We start from the raw sequence: 18,593 nt of genomic DNA on the forward strand, positions 1-18,593 counted from the left end.
GATGTAATTTATGGTGGCTTGGTATTGATTGATTTATTGACTGCAGAGTACCACAGCTTGGAGTCAAGTGCAGGAGTAGTGCAGGCCATCAATGAGGTGGTGACGGCTCTCCAGTCCTTAGTGCGAGTAGCAGGGGTCACTGAGGATGAACTGGTCACTCTTTCCCTCATCTCAGACCTGTCCTATGCTTGGGTTTTAGTGGATGACTACACTCCCATCATGCAGGTTTGTTAGTTGACATAGTAATAAAAGGAAGTGATATCATGTTTCACACTATCTTTTTTTTTTTTTTTAACTTTGTGGACTCCTCAGTTTATTAAGATTTCATGATTTTTTCCTAATCAGATATTTGTATTATTCTCAGGCTGCTGTGAAGAAGGATCCATCACATGTTGCCAGGTTGCGTGCTGTCTTTCTGAAGCTTTCATCGGGTTTAGATTTACCTCTGTTGCGCATCAATCAGGCTCGAAGTCCAGACCTGATATCTGTCTCTGCCTATTACTCAGGGGAGCTGGTGTCATATGTTCGGAAAGTAAGAAAAATTAATTGATGCTCCTTATCTAAAGTAATGTGTGCTTGTTAGTTCTTATTTCCATCTATTTAACTTGACATGTTTTCTTCCTTTTGACTGATAACAATTCTTAACTGATATTCATTTGGATTTCAGGTATTACAGATTATTCCAGAGACCATGTTTGGTCTTCTAGCAAAGATTATCAAGCTTCAAACTGAAAAGATAAAAGAAGTACCAACCAGACTTGATAAAGACAAGATGAGAGACTTTGCTCAGCTTCCAGAAAGATATCAGGTAACTTTGCAAATTTACTTATTTTACATATTTCATCAGGGTAATTACACTTCCTTGTATGCACAGTTAAGAAGTAGCTCAATAATAATAAAGAAATCTTTTGTTTCTGAGAAGGCTCTTTGTAGAATCATTGTTCTCAAATACATGCATCATTGACAAACTATGCTGCAGAACCTTACAATTTAATTAAGCAAGATATAGGCCCAACTACAGTGCATAACAGTAACATCACACAAACTCTAGGAACAATGCAAATAAAATGTAGTAGAGCTTTAGACCAAGCTGTATGGTATATCAGGTAACACTAGTTGCTTCCCAGATGGCAGAGCTAAGTCACCGTGTGGCAGTTCTAGCTGAGGGGGTGGCCATGATGGAAACAACACTAGTGGGTGTGATCCAGGTAGACCCTCGTAGGTTATTGGAAGATGGTGTAAGACGGGAGCTGGTGCAGCTAGTGGCCAAGATACTCCATGAAGGGCTCACCTTCAGCACTAAAGTTAAGGTAAGACCCTGCATGCTGATGAGAAGTGATGGAACACTGTGAGCTTGCTGGTGAACCTTTCTTTATATTTTGTCCATTTTCTGTCACCTCAATAATGTAAAAGTGCAGTTGCAACCTGTTTTCTAATATTAGATATATTTACCACAATTTTAATTATATGAACTGAAGTGTTATTTCTTCACCCCTTTAATACATTGGAACACCAGAACAGGGTGAGTTTTCTTTTTCTCTCTTTATATATATATATATATATATATATATATATATATATATATATATATATATATATATATATATATATATATATAGAGCATTCTCCTTTGTTTAACTTTTTGTGTACGGTTTCTATGTGCCGTACTGTTTTTTTGTCTTTTTCTCTTAGTTGGTGAAGCAGTTGGCTAAAGGTCAGCGACGTTTCGGAGATATCTCTCTCCATCTTCAGGCTGTGGTTGTGTGAGGCATGTGCGCGTCTTATATATGTTTCCGTTGGGTCAGAGTAGGTAGGTGATGCGCAGTGCTGCGCTGTGATTGGCTGGATTAGTTAGGTGGCTCTGTGTGTCTGGTCTACACGCTGGTTGGTTGCTCGTCGTTTCAGAGTGGGGAGGATTTGTAGGTTCTCTGTTTGAATGTTGATGGATGGCTGCATTATGTTGATATAGATGGCTTCGAGGAAAAATAGTCTTCGGGGGTCGTTTTCTTTGTCTAGGATGACTGTGTTGTCCACAAGGTTCTGGCGAGTGATTTGGTTGTGATTTCTTCCATTGTAGTGTTGCTTGATTGCTCCACTGCTCTTAGACGACATTCAAGAGCTTGAAAAGAAAGGGAAAGTCACCACTTCACCCGATCTCCAACCTTCCCTCCTTGCCGAAGCAAGCAAAAATCGTGGTTCATTCCACAGCCAGAAAGTCAAGAGACACCACATACTCGCAGCTAAACAGCTTCGAGAAAACAAAGAGATCATTATAAGACGAGCAGACAAAACACCAGCTTTTGTGCTCATTAAAAAAGAGGATTATGACAGCAAACTCAATGCCATCCTGAGTGATACCACAAAATTTTAAAGAATTACTCGCAACCCCACTGAATCCCTCAAGAAGCGTGTGAATGCCACCATCACATCCATCAACGCTGGCAGCAACAACCTCAAGCTTCAGAAGATAGTTGGAGAGTTCTCACCAGGCTACGCATACGGCAACGTCAAGACCCACAAGCAGAACAATCCACTCCGCCCTATCATCTCGCAGATCCCAACGCCCACCTACAACATAGCTAAACGCCTCAACCAGCTCCTGACACCATACGTCCCCAACACCTACTGCATCAACTCATCCACTGATTTCCTCGAGATTCTCCGCGACGCTCCACCACAAGCAAACTCCATCATCGCCTCCCTTGACGTGGAGAGCCTTTTCACCAACGTCCCCGTCGACAAAACTATTAGCTTCATCCTCAACCGTGTATACCACAGCAGCGACACCACACCACTGGACATGCCGGAGAAACACCTCAAGTCCCTGCTAGAACTCTGCACTAAAGAAGCCCCCTTCATCTCTCCAGACGGCAAGATGTACCAACAAATCGATGGAGTCGCCATGGGTAGCCCACTCGGCGTACTTTTCTCAAATTTCTTCATGGGCACCATCGAATCAGCACTCCTCACCACCGATCGTCCCTCCATATACTGCCGCTACGTGGATGATATTTTCATACGAGTCAGGAATCTACAAGAGCTTCAAAACCTCCGCCAACGTTTCATCAACGCCACTGGACTCAACTTCACCTATGAAGAGTCAAGCAATGGACGCCTCCCCTTCCTGGACATCCTGGTCACTGCCAGCAACTATGGCTTCAAAACAACAGTCTTCACCAAACCCACCAACCAAGGACTCTGCCTCAACGGGACAGCGAATGCCCTAAACGCTACCTAACATCTACCATCAGCGCATACGTGAGGCGAGCCCTCACGCACTGTTCTACATGGGCAGAAACACACCAAGAACTAGAGCGAGTCACCCAAGTCCTTGTCAACAATGGATACTCAAACACTCACGTATCCCAAACCATAAAGAATTACTTAGATAGATGGCACAACCAGCAAGACACACCGAGGGAAGAAGAAAAGATCAAACTATATTACCGAGGATACATGTCCACCGACTACAGAACAGAAGAGAAAGTTATGAAGGACATCATATACAAGAATGTTGCACCTACCGACGAAAATACCAGAATCACCCTCACCATCTACTACAAATCAAGAAAAACAAGCCAACTCCTACTCCGCAACCGACCTGCTGACTACAAGACGCCCTTGCAAGAGGATCATGTCATCTACCAACACACCTGCAACAGCAAGGAATGTGGACCTTGCTCATACATTGGGATGACACGAACCACACTTTCAAGACGTCTGACATGTCACCTTAGCAGTGGAGCAATCAAGCAACACTACAATGGAAGAAATCACAACCAAATCACTCGCCAGAACCTTGTGGACAACACCGTCATCCTAGACAGAGAAAACGACCCCCGAAGACTATTTTTCCTCGAAGCCATCTATATCAACATAATGCAGCCATCCATCAACATTCAAACAGAGAACCTACAAATCCTCCCCACTCTGAAACGACGAGCAGCCAACCAGCGCGTAGACCAGACACACAGAGCCACCTAACTAATCCAGCCAATCACAGCGCAGCGCTGCGCATCACCTACCTACTCTGACCCAACGGAAACATATATAAGACGCGCACATGCCTCACACAACCACAGCCTGAAGATGAAGAGAGATTTCTCCGAAACGTCGCTGACCTTTAGCCAACTGCTTCACCAACTAAGAGAAAAAGACAGAAAAACAGTACGGCACATAGAAACCGTACACAAAAAGTTAAACAAAGGAGAATGCTCTATAGCTTTCAACCTCGTCTGCCTACAAGAAAATATCCTCCTATATATAAATATATATATATATATATATATATATATATATATATATATATATATATATATATATATATATATATATATATATATATACAGTAAAACCTCAGCTCATGACCATAATTTGTTCCTAAATCCTGTTCGTCACCTGATTTGTTCGTCCCCTGAATCAATTTTTCCCATAAGAATGTATTGAAATACCATTAATCTGTTCCAGACTAAAAAAAAATTATACTTTTGTCCATAAAACCCATTCAAAATAGACCTTTAATGTATGCATGACATGAACGAATTAATTATAGAAAGCCTAAATTGTTTTACTTACCTAAATGCTATCAAAATGATAATAAAATGAATAAAAAAGAAAAGGCTATTTACTTGAGAGACTGGACGTTGATGGCATGATGGAATGGAAGAGAGGAGGATGGGGAGGAAGACAGACAAGATCCGAGAAGACAGTCATGAGAGAGGACTTTGGATGTGCGCAGCGTGCCAGAGCTACACAATAGCTGTGTAGCGTCACAAGTCAGTGCCGCTATGTGGGACCCCGTTATAGTGAACATTGGCGTGGGAAACATGGAAAGATTGCCAGTCTTCATCTCTGCCTTTGGAAGACCCTTGCCTGCTGGGGATTGACTTCCTCATGTGTGTGGGAGCAAGTTTGGACTTCAAGAAGGGAAGTTAAAGGTACATGGCCAGGAAGTTCCTTTGATCCTTGGAGGTGATGCTCATTGTGAGAGGAGCGGGCAGTAGGGCGGTGTTCCTTGCCAGGCGAGCGAGGAAACAGCTGCGATGGATGTGCCACAATCTGCAGTAGCTGGACATGGCCAGGATGATGATGACAGCAACGCTGAGAGCCACCAGAGCAGCGAGGATAACGCCGAGGAAGCTACAGTAGAGCGCGCCGGTAACATCACCATGCCCAGGAAAAACAGGAGAAAATCGTGGTGGCACAGAGATAATGTTATGTAATATTTTTCGTATGTTCCTGTTTCTATTTTCTTTTGTGCTTATGTTTTGTTTTGTTGTTGTGTGATAGCCGGGTTGGCTCTCACACAAACGGCTCGCCTGCCGGACAGCCGGCGAGCCGTTTAACCGCGTTCGTCCCCTGAAATATCGTTCGTCCCCTGGGTCGATATATTGACAAATTTTTGGGTCGTCTCCCGAATTGTTCGTCCCTAGAGACGTTCGTCAAGCGAGGTTTTACTGTATATATATATATATATATATATATATATATATATATATATATATATATATATATATATATATATATATATATAAATACAAATTCTTTGTATTTTGATTAGAAATAACATAGATTGAATTTATAAATGATTGATGTATTTATAAATGCATAAACTATGAAAACTTTTTTATATTTTTACACATGTAAAACACATGTATGTATGCATGGTATGTATGGTCAAATGCAAAAGACAGTGAATGGGGATGAAAAACTGTTTAAGTGCAGTCATATGTTGGAACTACAATTTTTGTTGTGTAGTTGACAATTTCTAAATGTGTTTTATGAACATATATTGTCTCATAGTAGGAATTAGTACTCAGCATTTATTTTACTTTCACTTTGTTCTCCAGTTGGCGCAAGTACTGAAATCCTTGTTTTTTGTTACAGGGAAGTGAGCTTTACCGGCGACTCACCATGGTAGGGCAACAGATGAATGGTTTCCGCACTTCATTTGAGTATATCCAGGACTATATCAGTATGTATGGTCTCAAGATCTGGCAAGAAGAAATGTCCAGGATTATCAACTACAATGTGGAGCAAGTAAGCTTTATTTGCACATAAATACATTTGTCTTGTAGTAGATCAGAGGATGCAAGGAAGGAGTTTAAGAACAGGGTAAATAAATGGAAACCTCTGATGTATGAATAATAAATAAGCAACTTGATTTGGTCTGTGTTGTTTTCATCAGACTGCAGAGATAACATATAACCATGGATTTAATGTACTTGACTTTTTTGACAGGAGTGCAATCAACTTGTGAAAAAGAAAATATCAGATCATGAGAGTATCTACCAGAGTGTGGCAATCCCCATCCCAAAGTTTCCACCTGCTGACCCCCAGTCTGTTAACTTTATTGGCAGACTGGTGAGGGAGATCCTGCGAATTACTGACCCTAAGTGAGTATAAGATGTGTTCACTGACTCCCCAAGTGAGTATAGGATGTGTTTACTTACCATAAGTGAGTATAGGATGTGTTTACTTACCATAAGTGAGTATAGGATATGTTTACTGACCATAGGTGAATATAGGATGTGTTTACTGACCATAAGTGAGTGTAGGATGTGTTTACTGACCATAAGTGAGTGTAGGATGTGTTTACTGACCATAAGTGAGTGTAGGATTTGTTTACTGATCTTAATTAGATAAGTGTAAGATGTATTAAGGACAATGTATGTACCTGTAATATAAGTGAAATATTTTCTTTCTCTTTCTCTCTTTTGTATACCTTTATAATTAATTTCAATGTCAAACTCATCTTCTGAAGTGACAAGTGAGGATGCCACTTTAACTTCTTCACTCCAGGCAATGGAAAATTGCTCCCAGTGCCATTTCCGGGTTGGGTGGGGGTGGGGAGATACTCTCTCTCTCTCTCTCTCTCTCTCTCTCTCTCTCTCTCTCTCTCTCTCTCTCTCTCTACAGAAATAATTATAATATTAAGGGCTTTTTCATTCTATGTGCGTACATTAAGAATAGTAAGTGCTTTCTCATTCTATGTAAGTACATTAAGAAATAAACCCATGCAAATTTTAAGAGAAATTATAGTTTGCCTACTTTTGGCCATTTTCTGAAGATGACAAATAAGAGGAAATGTTTATTTTTGTGGTAGACTAATCTATTGGTTCCATAAGAAAATAAATAAATAATATAGAATTATTTTCAGCAGGGTGCATTGGTACTTCCTGATATAAATTAATCATACACCATTGTAATAATAATGAAAATCAAGTAAGCCATCATATCCAATATGACCTACATTGTGAAAGATCTCATACAGTATCCAGGGAAAAAAATAATACCATCTTAGCAGAAAGTATCCATGATAGTATGTGCATCATTGGATATGTCATGAACGCTCCGATGACGCATACGCTTCATTGTGTTGAAGGGGTTAAAGCCAGCTAGCAATTCATGCAAAAATTAGTGACTTCACTTTGAAAGATTTGTAAAAATATCACAAATTCATCACAGAAAGCATATGATCAAGCTTGTATATTCAGTGGAACCATGCGTGCTTTGGGATCCTAGAGGTCTCCAAGCGCACGGGTTCGAATCCTGTCCACGGTCTGAGTGTAGGTTGGGCTTCCTCACTCGGGGCAACGGTTTCCTAGCGGGTGGGCTTTAAGATAGGAGGTACCCTAAAAAGTATCCTCTTTAGCCCATAAATTCCTGTGAAAAGCCCACGTGGTATAAAGAAAAAAAAAAAAAAAATGAAGAACACAGTAGTCAAGCATAATTTTTCCACTCATACAGATGCACTGTGTATGTGGCTCAACTCAGGACGTGGTATGACAGCAAGAACCACACAGAGGTGCTCTCCAGCTCTGTCATGGGGACCGTTGAGTCAAGTATCAGCACAGCTGGCCTCACTGGTGTGGATAAACTCCTAGCCTTCCTGATAGTCACAGAACTGCAGGTGATTCAATCTTTTCTAAGGTAGTCTTTTCACATTTATTGATTTAAAAGTAAGATTTATACAAAGAATTTTACATAAAAATGTGTATTTTACAAACAAAAATTTGCAGGCCTTGGTGGGAGAGGTAGAGAGAGCATGGAAGAAGGATGCAACTCTGAAGGAAGCTTTGAAGACAATGATGCCTCAGCTCGGACAGAACTCACCTGTTGTAGGTGAGTTAAAGGCAGACTAAAAATATTGTCACTTTTTCTGATGTAACAATCGTACATTGTCAAGTGAGGAAGTGGAAAAATATAAAGAAAATGCTAAGTTTAAATTAGAATTAGGAGACTGATATAAGTAATGTACATATAAAGAAGGTGAATAAAATTGACTTTTTTTTTTTTTCCAAGGAAAAAAAAAAAAAAAGTCCACTTGATTGCCAGTTCCCTTAAAGAGTGACAGACTTAGCCAAAGGCATGGGACAAATGTCTTGAAACTTTCCCTTAAAAGAAGTCAAGTGATAGGAAGATGGAAATACAGAAGCAACCATAGAATTCCAGAATTTACCAGAGAAAGATATGAATGATTGAGGGTACTGGTTAATTCTTGCATTAGAGCTCTAAGTTGGACACAATAGGGGTGAGAAGAAGGTCTTGTGCAGTGAGGCCACAGCAGGAGGGGAGGCATGCAGTTAGCAAGATCATAAGAGTAGTTAACATAAAGATAGCAATAATAGATAGCAAGATATGCAACATTCCTGTAGTGAGAAAGAGGCTGAAAACAGTTAATCAGAGGAAGAGAGTTGATGAGATGAAAAGCTTTTGATTCCTCCCTATCCGATAAAACTGTGTGAGTGAAACCCCCTAAAACATGCAAAGAGTACTCCATACAAGGACGGATAATGCCCATATACAGAGTTAGCAGTTGGAGGGGAGAGAAAAATTGGCAGAGACACTGTAGAATGCCTAACTCCATAGATGCTGTTTTAGCAAGAGATGAGACATAAAGTTTCCCATTTAGAGTATGAGTAAAGGACAAACCAAAGATATTCAGCTGAGTGTCATTGAAGAAGAGGGGATAGTTGTCTGGAAGGTGTCAAGTTGATATATGGAGTAATTCAGTTTTGGAGGCATTGAACACTACTAAGTTTTCTCTGCCCCAATCAGAAATCTTAGAAAGATCAGAAGTCAGATGTTCTGTGGCATCCCTGCATGATTTGTCAACTTCCTGAAGGGTTGGCCATCTCTGAAAAGACTTGGATAGATGTAGGGTGGTATCATCAGCGTAGGAGTGGATAGGGCAAGAAGTTTGGTTAAGAAGATCATTAATGAATAATTGAAAGAGAATGGATGACAGGACAGAACCCTGAGATCACCACTGTTGACATATTTAGAAGAAGAACTGTGGCTGTCTACCACAGCAGCAATAAAATGGTCAGAAAGGAAACTTGAGATAAAGTTACAGAGAGAATGATAGAAACCATTGGAGGGCAATTTTGAAATCAAAGCTTTGTGCCAAACTCTATCAAAAGCTTTTGATATGCCTAATGCAACAGCAAAAGTTTCACGAAATCTCTAAAAGAGGAGCAAGACTGAGTAAGGAAAACCAGATCACCAGTAGAGCAGCCTTGACAGAAGCCATACTGGTGATTCAGATAGGGGATTGTGAAGTGACAGATATTTGAGAATCTTCCTATTGAGGATAGATTAGATTAAAAAACTTTAGACAAGCAAGAAATTAAAGCTATAGGATGGTAGTTTGAGAGATTAGAATGGTCACCCTTCTTAGGAACAGGCTAAATGTAGGCTTTCCTTCAAGCTTCCAGCTTGAAGGAAAGGTAGAAGTTGATAGGAATATTTGAAAGAGTTTGGCCAGGCAAGGTGCAAGCATGGAAACAGTTTCTGAGAACGAATGGAGGCACCACATCAGGTCCATAGGCTTTCCGTAGGTTTAGTTCAGGAGGGCATGGAAAACATTATTACGAAGAATTTTAATTTAAGGTATGAAATAGTCAGAGATAGGAGGAGAGGAAGGGACAATCCCAGAATCATCCAAGAAAGAGTTGCTAGCAAAGGTTTAAGAGAAGAGTTTAGCTTTAGAGACAGCTGATATGGTAGTGTTGCCATCAGGATGAAATGAAGGAGGGAAAGATGAAGAAGTTAAGTTGTTGGAGATGTTTTTGGCCAGATACCAGAAGTCTTGAGAGAAGTTGTAGTTTGAAAGATTTTGACGTTTTCTTTTTATGAAGGAGTATTTGGCAAGTTGAAGAACAGTCTAGGCATGATTCTGGGCAGAAATATAAAGTGCATGAGATTCAGGAGATGGAAGGCTCAAGTACCTTTTGTGGGCAACCTCTCTATCATGTAAAGCACAAGAACAGGCTGTGTTAAATCAAGGTTTAGAAGGTTTAGGATGAGAAAAAAATGAGGAATCTATGCCTCCATGCCAGACACTATCACCTCTATTATGGGTTCAGCACACACAGATGGGTCTCTGATTACTGTTTCCATAAACTGATTACTATTTCCATAAACAGTAATCATTCCCAGGAAAATCAGCATAATACCTCCTCAGGTCCCTCCAACTGGCAGAGGCTAAATACCAGAGGCACCTCTGCTTTTGGGAGACCCTGAAGAGAAATTGGAGAACTTTACTTTTTTACAGGGTGAAAGACAAGTTTTTTTCTCTGGATATTGCTAATCATAAAAGTACTGGTTATTCCAAGTGGAAAATTTTCTATATACATATGCATTTTTAGACCTTGTTTAACCATGAAGATAAAGTTTGAGTAAGGTAGATCAACAAATACTGTACAATGGTCAGACCAGACAGGTGTTTTATGTTGTACCAATATCATGTTCACATATTCCTACCATCTTACTGTAAACATTTTCAACACTTTTTCTCTCTCAAAATCATACCTTACAATCTAAAATGTATTCACTGTCTCTGTCTTGACATGAAACTGGAAGTGACTGATTAGTAATCAGCTGGTTTGTTGCTAGCCTCACTTCTTCCCCCTCTCAACCTGAGCAGGTAAGATGTCATGTAGCACATTACAGTATAAGTCCATTAAGTTAAACACCAATAATCTGAATATTCCAACAGTCTGAATTTTTTAAGGTTAGGTGAAAAAATTAATTTACGACCAAAATTAGGTCTCTGCAAATTCAAACTAGGCGCCAGATGCACCCTAGGGGTGAGTGGTAGAAGTAGACACTGCTACCAATGCTCCCCTGCCCTATAAGGTCAGTAACAATAGAAAGTGGAGTACAGTAATGAATTTCTATTGATAAGTGTGTTATTTGAATAGTGCGGAATAGTGTGTTACATCCAGACTTCAGTTACTTGTGTGCAAGGAATCACATTGTTATTTATTGTGAGTATTGGTTTTGGTGATTATCATGATAAGAGTACTTGTTGATTTGTTAGGAGCTATGTTAAGTCTATTTGTGGTGCTAAAGGCTTGAACTCTGGTAAGAAATGTTTGTAAGAGGTTATAGGATGAGTTTACCTTTGGATGTATGCATGCACTAGTAATGTCATCTGCATAAGAAGCTATGGTCAGTTTTCGATTTCACCCATCCAATGACTGTCTCATGTGGCTTATGTTTTTTCTAGTGAGACATGCAGTGAGCTATAACCTAACTTAGCCTTAACCTAATTATACACTAGAATATGAGGGTTAAAAAAATCCAACTACACGAAACAAATCAGTGTAGTGAATCGTTGGCAAAATTGCTCACCAATAACAAAACCACCACCACCACCGTCAAAAGTGTAATTCATGTGTTTTCAGAAATTTTTGATGTGATTTTGTTGATTTCCATTTCCGATCCCCTTCTGCAATGCACATTACTAGATTCAATGCTTCCTCACCCAAAAACTCTGATTTCCCATGGGTCTCCCAAGATCATTGGTGATGAGAGGTAGGCATAAGTTGAAAAGAGTCATAACTTTAAAAAAATCCATTAGTGAGGGAAATTATGTAGCACATCAATCAATTCACTACACATCTCACCAGAGAAATGTAAGCAACATAAAAAAATCATTGGATGTGTGAAGCCAAAAATTTTTGAAAGTTATATGGAGGTCCTGGCAAGGGTGGCATTTTCAGGGGTACATGCTTATAATCCAAAACGTTCCTGGTCCCTTGTTTATCGCATTAACGAACTTTATTTGTCACTAATAGCACTAGTTTATGGGGTGTTGTAAACTCTCTATTAAAGCTAGTTGTGATCTCGCTGAACGTTTTCCTTTATGTCTCAAAACTCCAGAAGGCAGTCACAGCCTGTCCTCCAAAGACAATTCTCCTACTTCTCACAAAACTATATTTACTTACCACACACTTCACTTAAAAATCAAAATAAAAAAATGGCGACTCCAAATCCAGCCTTGGAGTTCCCTTTTGACCAGAAAATGTCCCCAGGTTGGATTGCTCTCTCGTTGGCAACCCAAAATGTCTTGACACCTCCCTCAACTTTTCTTCATTAACTTCTGCAACATTCGCAGTCTTAGATCTAATTTTCAATCTGTAGAACACCACCTCTCCTCTATTAAACCTCATCTTCTTTTCCTCATCGAAACACAGCTGTCCAAGGCAACTGACAGTAGCCCCTTCTTTGTTTCTTCCTACTTTCTCTCTTCTCATTTTCATTTCATAGCTGGATGTTGCATCTATGTGCGCAACAACTTAACTTGCTCTCGTGCCCACGCTCTTGAATCTTCTGAGTTTTCCACCATCTGGCTTAGACTCAACAGTCACTCTCTGACTAAATTTATCTGTGCTGTCTATCTCTCCCCTAACTCCTCTGACTATAGTAAATTCTTTGACTATTTAACTTCCAAAGTGAAGCACATTTTTTTGTGGAGATCTCCATCTCTCCCTTCACTGACCATCCTGGTGAACTAGCCTTCAACTTTGCTATCTCCATGACCTAGAGCAACTGGTGCAACACCTTGCTCATATCCCTGACTCTCTCGGAGATATGCCCAACATTTTTTATCTTTTCCTTACCTCTAATCCTTCAACTTATGCTGTTATCCTATCTTCGTTGGGCTCCTCCGATCACAATCTCATTTCTGTATCTTGTCCTATTTCTCCAATCCCTCCTCAGGGATCCCCCAAAGCGGAGGTGCCTCTGGCGTTTTACCTCTGCCAGAGGGGGGGTGACCTGAGGAGGCATTATGCTGATTTTCCTTGGAATGATTACTGTATCCGTGTCAGAGACCTATCTGTTTGCTGAATGCATAACATAGGTGATAGTGTCTAGCAGGAAGGTGCACATTCCTCATTCTTTTTCTCATCCTAAACCTTCTAAAACTTGGTTTACCACAGCCTATTCTCATGCTATACAGGCAACCTCTGCTTAACGAAGGTTCATACAACAAAACTTTGCTACAACGAAGGTTTCATTTTATTACCATCTGCTCATTTAATGAACACCAAACTCGCTTTAACAAAATTTTATGCAGGTAATTTTTTTTCAAGTTTGAAAGCACCGCCATATCACGCAAGCCGACAGGCTTTTGAATACACCAGAGCCTCTGGTGGACAACACGTTCACCACGCACTCCCCCTGTTCAAAATAATAACAGGGTCATCAGCAGCTCGTCTTCCCTCGCTCAAGTTTTTTTTTTTTTTTTTTTTTATATCATGTGGGCTTTTCCTGGGAATTTATGGGCTAAAGGGGATACTTATTAAGGGTACCTCCTATTTCAAAGCCCACCCGCTAGGAAACCATTGCCCCAAGTGAGGAAGCCCAACCTACACTCAGACCGTAGACAGGATTCGAACCCGTGCGCTTGGAGACCCCTCAGATCCCAAAGCACGCACGGATCCACTGTACCACGCCGGCCCACCGAAATGCCCTGCAATGTCGTCTAGCATTGCTAAAAAGACCAGGAAGTCCCTTACTCTCAAAGTGAAGCTGGATATTATTCACAGACACAAGAGAGGTGAGAAAACTAATAGCATTGCTCACCACCATCTTGACTCCATCTACTGTCTCTACTATTTTCAAGTCAGCAGACTTGAAAATAGTAGAGAAGTCAGAAGGCTGGTGAGACCATATCTTCCTTGCAAGCTAAAAGAACCACCTGAACTCGTGACTCTACAATGGATAAAATGGAAAGCCGTGTGGAAATGTGGTACATAAGTTTTGTATGTGATACAATGATGCGCCCTTTGTTTACATTCCACAGGTTGCCAGTTAGTGTCTTTCCCACTCCACTCTCCCTCCCTTCATAAATTTAAGATCATCATACATACATACATTAGTGTACATTATAATGACATAAATTAAACTGCCTAAATGTTTAATTTCATAATTTTTACTTTTATTAAACCTTTCACTATACTATGATGCACTCTCGCTTTGTTTACTATCAATGGAAGTTCAAGTCGGGTTAAACTTGTTATAATCGGTTTGCTTAACGAAGTTTTTTTTAGGAACGTAACCCCTTCGTTAAGTGGAGGTTGCCCACAAAAGGTACTTGAGCCTTCCTTCTCCTGAATCTCACACACTTTATATTTCTGCCTGGAATCATGCCAAGTCTGTTCTTCAACTTGCCAAACATTCCTTCGTAAATAGAAAATGTCAAAATCTTTCAAACTCTAACTCCCCTCATGACTTCTGGCCAAAAACATCTCCACTAACCTCACTTCTTCATCTTTCCCTCCTATATTTCATCCTGATGGCATCACTGCCATCTTATCTGTCTCTAAAACTGAACTCTTCTCTCAAACCTTTGCTAAAAACTCCACCTTGGATGATTCTGGGCTTGTCCCTCCCTCTCCTCCCTATGACTATTTCATGTCTTCAATCAAAATTCCTCGTGATGATGTTTTCCATGCCCTCTCTGGCCTAAACCCTTGGAAGGCTTATGGACCTGATGGGATCCCTCCTATTGTTCTCAAAAACTGTCTTCTGTGGTTGCTCCTTGCCAAACTCTTTCAGTTATGTCTCTCAACTTTTACCTTTCCTTCTTGCTGGAAGTTTGCCTACATTCAGCCTGTTCCTAAAAGGGTGACTGTTCTAATCGCTCAAACTACTGTTCTATAGCTTTAATCTCTTGCTTGTCTAAAGTTTTTGAATATATCCTGAATAGGAAGATTCTTAAATATCTGTCACTTCACAATCTTCTATCTGATCACCAGTATGGTGATCTTCTGGCTTTCCTTACTAACATCCTCTTTTAGAGATTTCGGTGAAACTTTTGCTGTCACATTAGACATATCAAAAGCTTTTGATAGAGTCTGGCATAGAGCTTTGATTTCCAAACTGACATCCTACAGTTTCTATCCTTCTCTCTGCAACTTTATCTCAAGTTTCCTTTCCAACCATTCTATTGCAGCCGTGGTAGATGGCCACTGTCCTTCTAAATCTATTAACAGTGGTGTTCCTCAGGGCTCTGTCCTATCACCCACTCTTTCAATTATTCATTAATGACCTTCTTAACCGAACTTCTTGCCCTATCCACTCCTACGCTGATGATACCACCCTACATCTTTCCACGTCCTTTCAGAGACAACTAACTCTTCAGGAAGTCAACAGATCACGCAAGGATGACACAGAATGCCTGACTTCTGATATCTAAGCTTTCTGATTGGGGCAGAGATAACCTAGTAGTTTTCAATGTCTCAAAAACTCAATTCCTCCACCTATCAACTCGACATAACCTTCCAGACAACTATCCTCTCTTCTTCAATGATAGTCAACTGTCTCCCTCTTCCACATTAAATATCCTCAGTCTGCCCTTTACTTATAATCTTAATTGGAAACTTCACATCTCATCTCTTGCTAAAACAGCTTTTATGAAGTTAGATGTTTTGTGGCATCTCCACCAGTTTTTCTCACCCCTCCAACTGCTAACTCTGTATGAGGTCTTTATCTGTCCTTGTTTGGAGTACTCTTTGCATGTTTGGGGGGTTCCACTCATACAGCTTTATTTGATAGGGTGGAATCAAAAGCTTTTTGTCTCATCAACTCCCCTCATCTGACTGACTGTCTTCAGCTTCTTTATTACCACCGAAATGTTGTATCCCTTTCTATCTTTTATTGCTGTTTTCATGCTAACTGCTCTATTGATCGTGCTAACTGCATGCCTCCCCTCCTCTTGCGGCCTCACTGCACAAGGCTTTCTTCTTCCTCTCATTTCTATTCTGTCCAACCCTCTAATACAAGAGTTAACCAGTATTCTCAATCATTCATACCTTTCACTGGTAAACTCTGGAACTCCCTACCTGCTTCTGTATTTCCATCTTCCTACAACTTGACTTCTTTTAAGAGAGAGGTGTCATGACATTTGTCCCTGGCTTTTGGCTGATTCTCAGATCTTCTAGGGAAACTGCAGTTCCAGTTTTTTTTTTTTTTTTTTTTTTTTTTCTTCTTCTTCCTTGGCAGTTCTCCCTCTTGCATAAAAAAATAAACAAATAATTACAGCCATGCTATCATCATGTAATGTTTATTTATAAATCACCTGTCTGTCGTGTCAATGCTATTTATCTCATTAGCTCAAAACTTGTAGAAATGGATGCTAAATAACTTACAATATCATCAGACATCCCTTGTCAACATATTCCACCAATATAGCTGGCTGACCATTACCTCTAATTCATAAATCATCCTATAGCTAAACAAAGCCTCAAAATGCATGTATATTGAACATTTTCTTCTTACTTTCAGCTTTAGCAATAACAGCAAACTTATGTTACACACTGTGTATGTCACCTGTTCTTGAAAACTTCCTAAGGGGATAGAGAATGGCATTTACTTATGTCCTTTTGTTTCCTCTTTGATTGCTCCTATCCCCTTACTCTCCCTTCAACCTGCCTCTTATTTTCCAAACTCTTTCTTCCTCTATTTATATTCATTGTTTCATTAGAATAGTCTTACATTCTGTTTTCTTAGGTGACAGCTCTGATGTTTAGAAAATACTTTTTGTGTATGTGATGACAAATTATAGATTTAATGGAAAAAAATTATACTGAGAAGATACCTTGAGATAGAGATAAAAGTTTGAATTTCATGTTTAGTTTGCTTTGATCCATCTTTTGTTAATTTTATTGATGTAATTTTTCTCTGCTCTAGCTCAGCCAGTGCGGCAGTACACAGGTTGGGCTCAGCGCACAAACAAGCTATGTACTCTCATTGTTGACCATATCATGAGAGTTGGACAGATGCAGATCCTAAGACTCCATGCTGCCAGCCGTCTAAACTCCTCATGCAAATTTGATGCCAAATATCTTGCTGCAGCACTCACTACCATGAATGAGTATGTTTAGTTTAATTCCTGTTTGGATACTTTCGAATTTTTCCTCGTATATATTTTTTCTACACAGTTAAAATACAATTGTGTATTCCTTTTGAAAAGTAAGAGTTTTTAATATGGTTTATTCCTAGGTCTCTGATGGCAGATGTAAAACAACACTACACTGATCCAACCCGTCCTTACCCTGATGAGGACGGTGCCCTGACCAGTGAGCTGAGTGTCTTTCTGGAATGGTGTGGCATGACCCAGCCTCTTGACAGGATATATATCACAACACATGCCCTCCCACCTCTTGCACTCCTACTGTTACTCACAGTAGTGTCGCAGTTTTCCAAGATGCATCTCTCCAAGCAGATTGGTGAGTTTCTTTTTGTCATCTCACTGAGCCATGCACCCATCCATTATTCTGTCTTTTCTAAGCCATGTACCCATCCATTATCCTGTCTTTTCTATGTCTATCCCTCATATTAGCCATCATTTCATCTTTGAAGCTGTTGTTCTTAACTCACATAAAATTTTGAAGGTAAGGAATTGAGTGGTCACTCGCACATTAAGAAAATAGTAGTAGTGATTATAGTGAAGTGGGGCTATATTATTTTGGAGATTTTGGGTGACCATTGACTCAAAAGAACTTAAATATTCATAGAATATGTTTCTTAGTCATAAACATTATCTGTTGTGCAGGCGGCCTTGCTAGTATCCGAGGCAATGAAGGTGTGGATGGGGAGCCATTTGTGGTGGGTCTGGTGACTGTGTTGCGGCAGTACCACCAAGATCACACTCTGCGCTTCCTGCAGCTTCTGGCCCAGTGCATTACCTCATATAGTGCACACACTGCTGCCAAGTAAGACCATAGCATGGATGATTTTATATTTTTCACATATATTGATATCCAATGAGACTGCATTCCATAATACAAAAATATGAAATTGTGGTTCACATTAGGCAGAATTTACAATGGGTTTTCTTTCCTTCCTAACTCAGCAATATCAACAAAGGTGTGGATTTACCACATGAGACACTGACGGGCCTAGCAATTCTTGAAGAAGTCGCAAAGAAGATGTCAATACCAAAGAAGACATTATCCCTGTATGTGCCAAAGCATCTCATGGCTGCCCATAATGGCTAAGCTCTTTGATCTGCAATAGTGTTTGTATTTTATATTATCTATATTAATATAGTTTAATATATATAAATGATTTAGATATGTGTTTGTATATATTGAGTATTCCATAATAATTTTTTTGTATATATGTAAAGTGTAAATCCAGTAAGAAATGGAATTTTGCTGTGACATGGCAAACAAATTTTCATTAATTGGCCTTTCTGCAGTGGAACTTGTGAACCATAATATATAATGCTCAGTACGTTGTCATTTTTCTGACAGGTAAGTATAAGCAGTATTAAAAATGAAGTGTGATAATGT

The 18,593-nt window shown here is 39.8% G+C and overlaps 1 protein-coding gene across 7 annotated transcripts in view; it reads left to right on the forward strand.

Moving 5' to 3' along the window:
• LOC123508340 (WASH complex subunit 5-like) overlaps positions 1–18,374 on the forward strand; it is a 32,890-nt gene extending 14,516 nt beyond the window's left edge. For 6 of the 7 annotated variants that reach the window (XM_045261962.1, XM_045261957.1, XM_045261960.1 and 3 more), the window contains 13 exons: positions 47–225; positions 365–532; positions 668–808; positions 1,128–1,310; positions 1,517–1,522; positions 5,887–6,039; positions 6,241–6,395; positions 7,750–7,912; positions 8,022–8,124; positions 16,987–17,170; positions 17,299–17,525; positions 17,852–18,011; positions 18,152–18,374. In XM_045261962.1, the coding sequence (XP_045117897.1) occupies positions 47–225; positions 365–532; positions 668–808; positions 1,128–1,310; positions 1,517–1,522; positions 5,887–6,039; positions 6,241–6,395; positions 7,750–7,912; positions 8,022–8,124; positions 16,987–17,170; positions 17,299–17,525; positions 17,852–18,011; positions 18,152–18,296 (1,967 nt within the window). In that variant the 3' untranslated portion in view covers positions 18,297–18,374. The remainder of the gene's footprint in view (positions 1–46; positions 226–364; positions 533–667; positions 809–1,127; positions 1,311–1,516; positions 1,523–5,886; positions 6,040–6,240; positions 6,396–7,749; positions 7,913–8,021; positions 8,125–16,986; positions 17,171–17,298; positions 17,526–17,851; positions 18,012–18,151) is intronic. The other variant, XM_045261963.1, reaches the window with a different exon arrangement.
• The last annotated feature ends 219 nt before the right edge of the window (positions 18,375–18,593 follow it).

Source organism: Portunus trituberculatus, chromosome 24, assembly GCF_017591435.1.
Source record: "Portunus trituberculatus isolate SZX2019 chromosome 24, ASM1759143v1, whole genome shotgun sequence".
Taxonomy (NCBI): Eukaryota; Metazoa; Arthropoda; class Malacostraca; order Decapoda; family Portunidae; genus Portunus; species Portunus trituberculatus.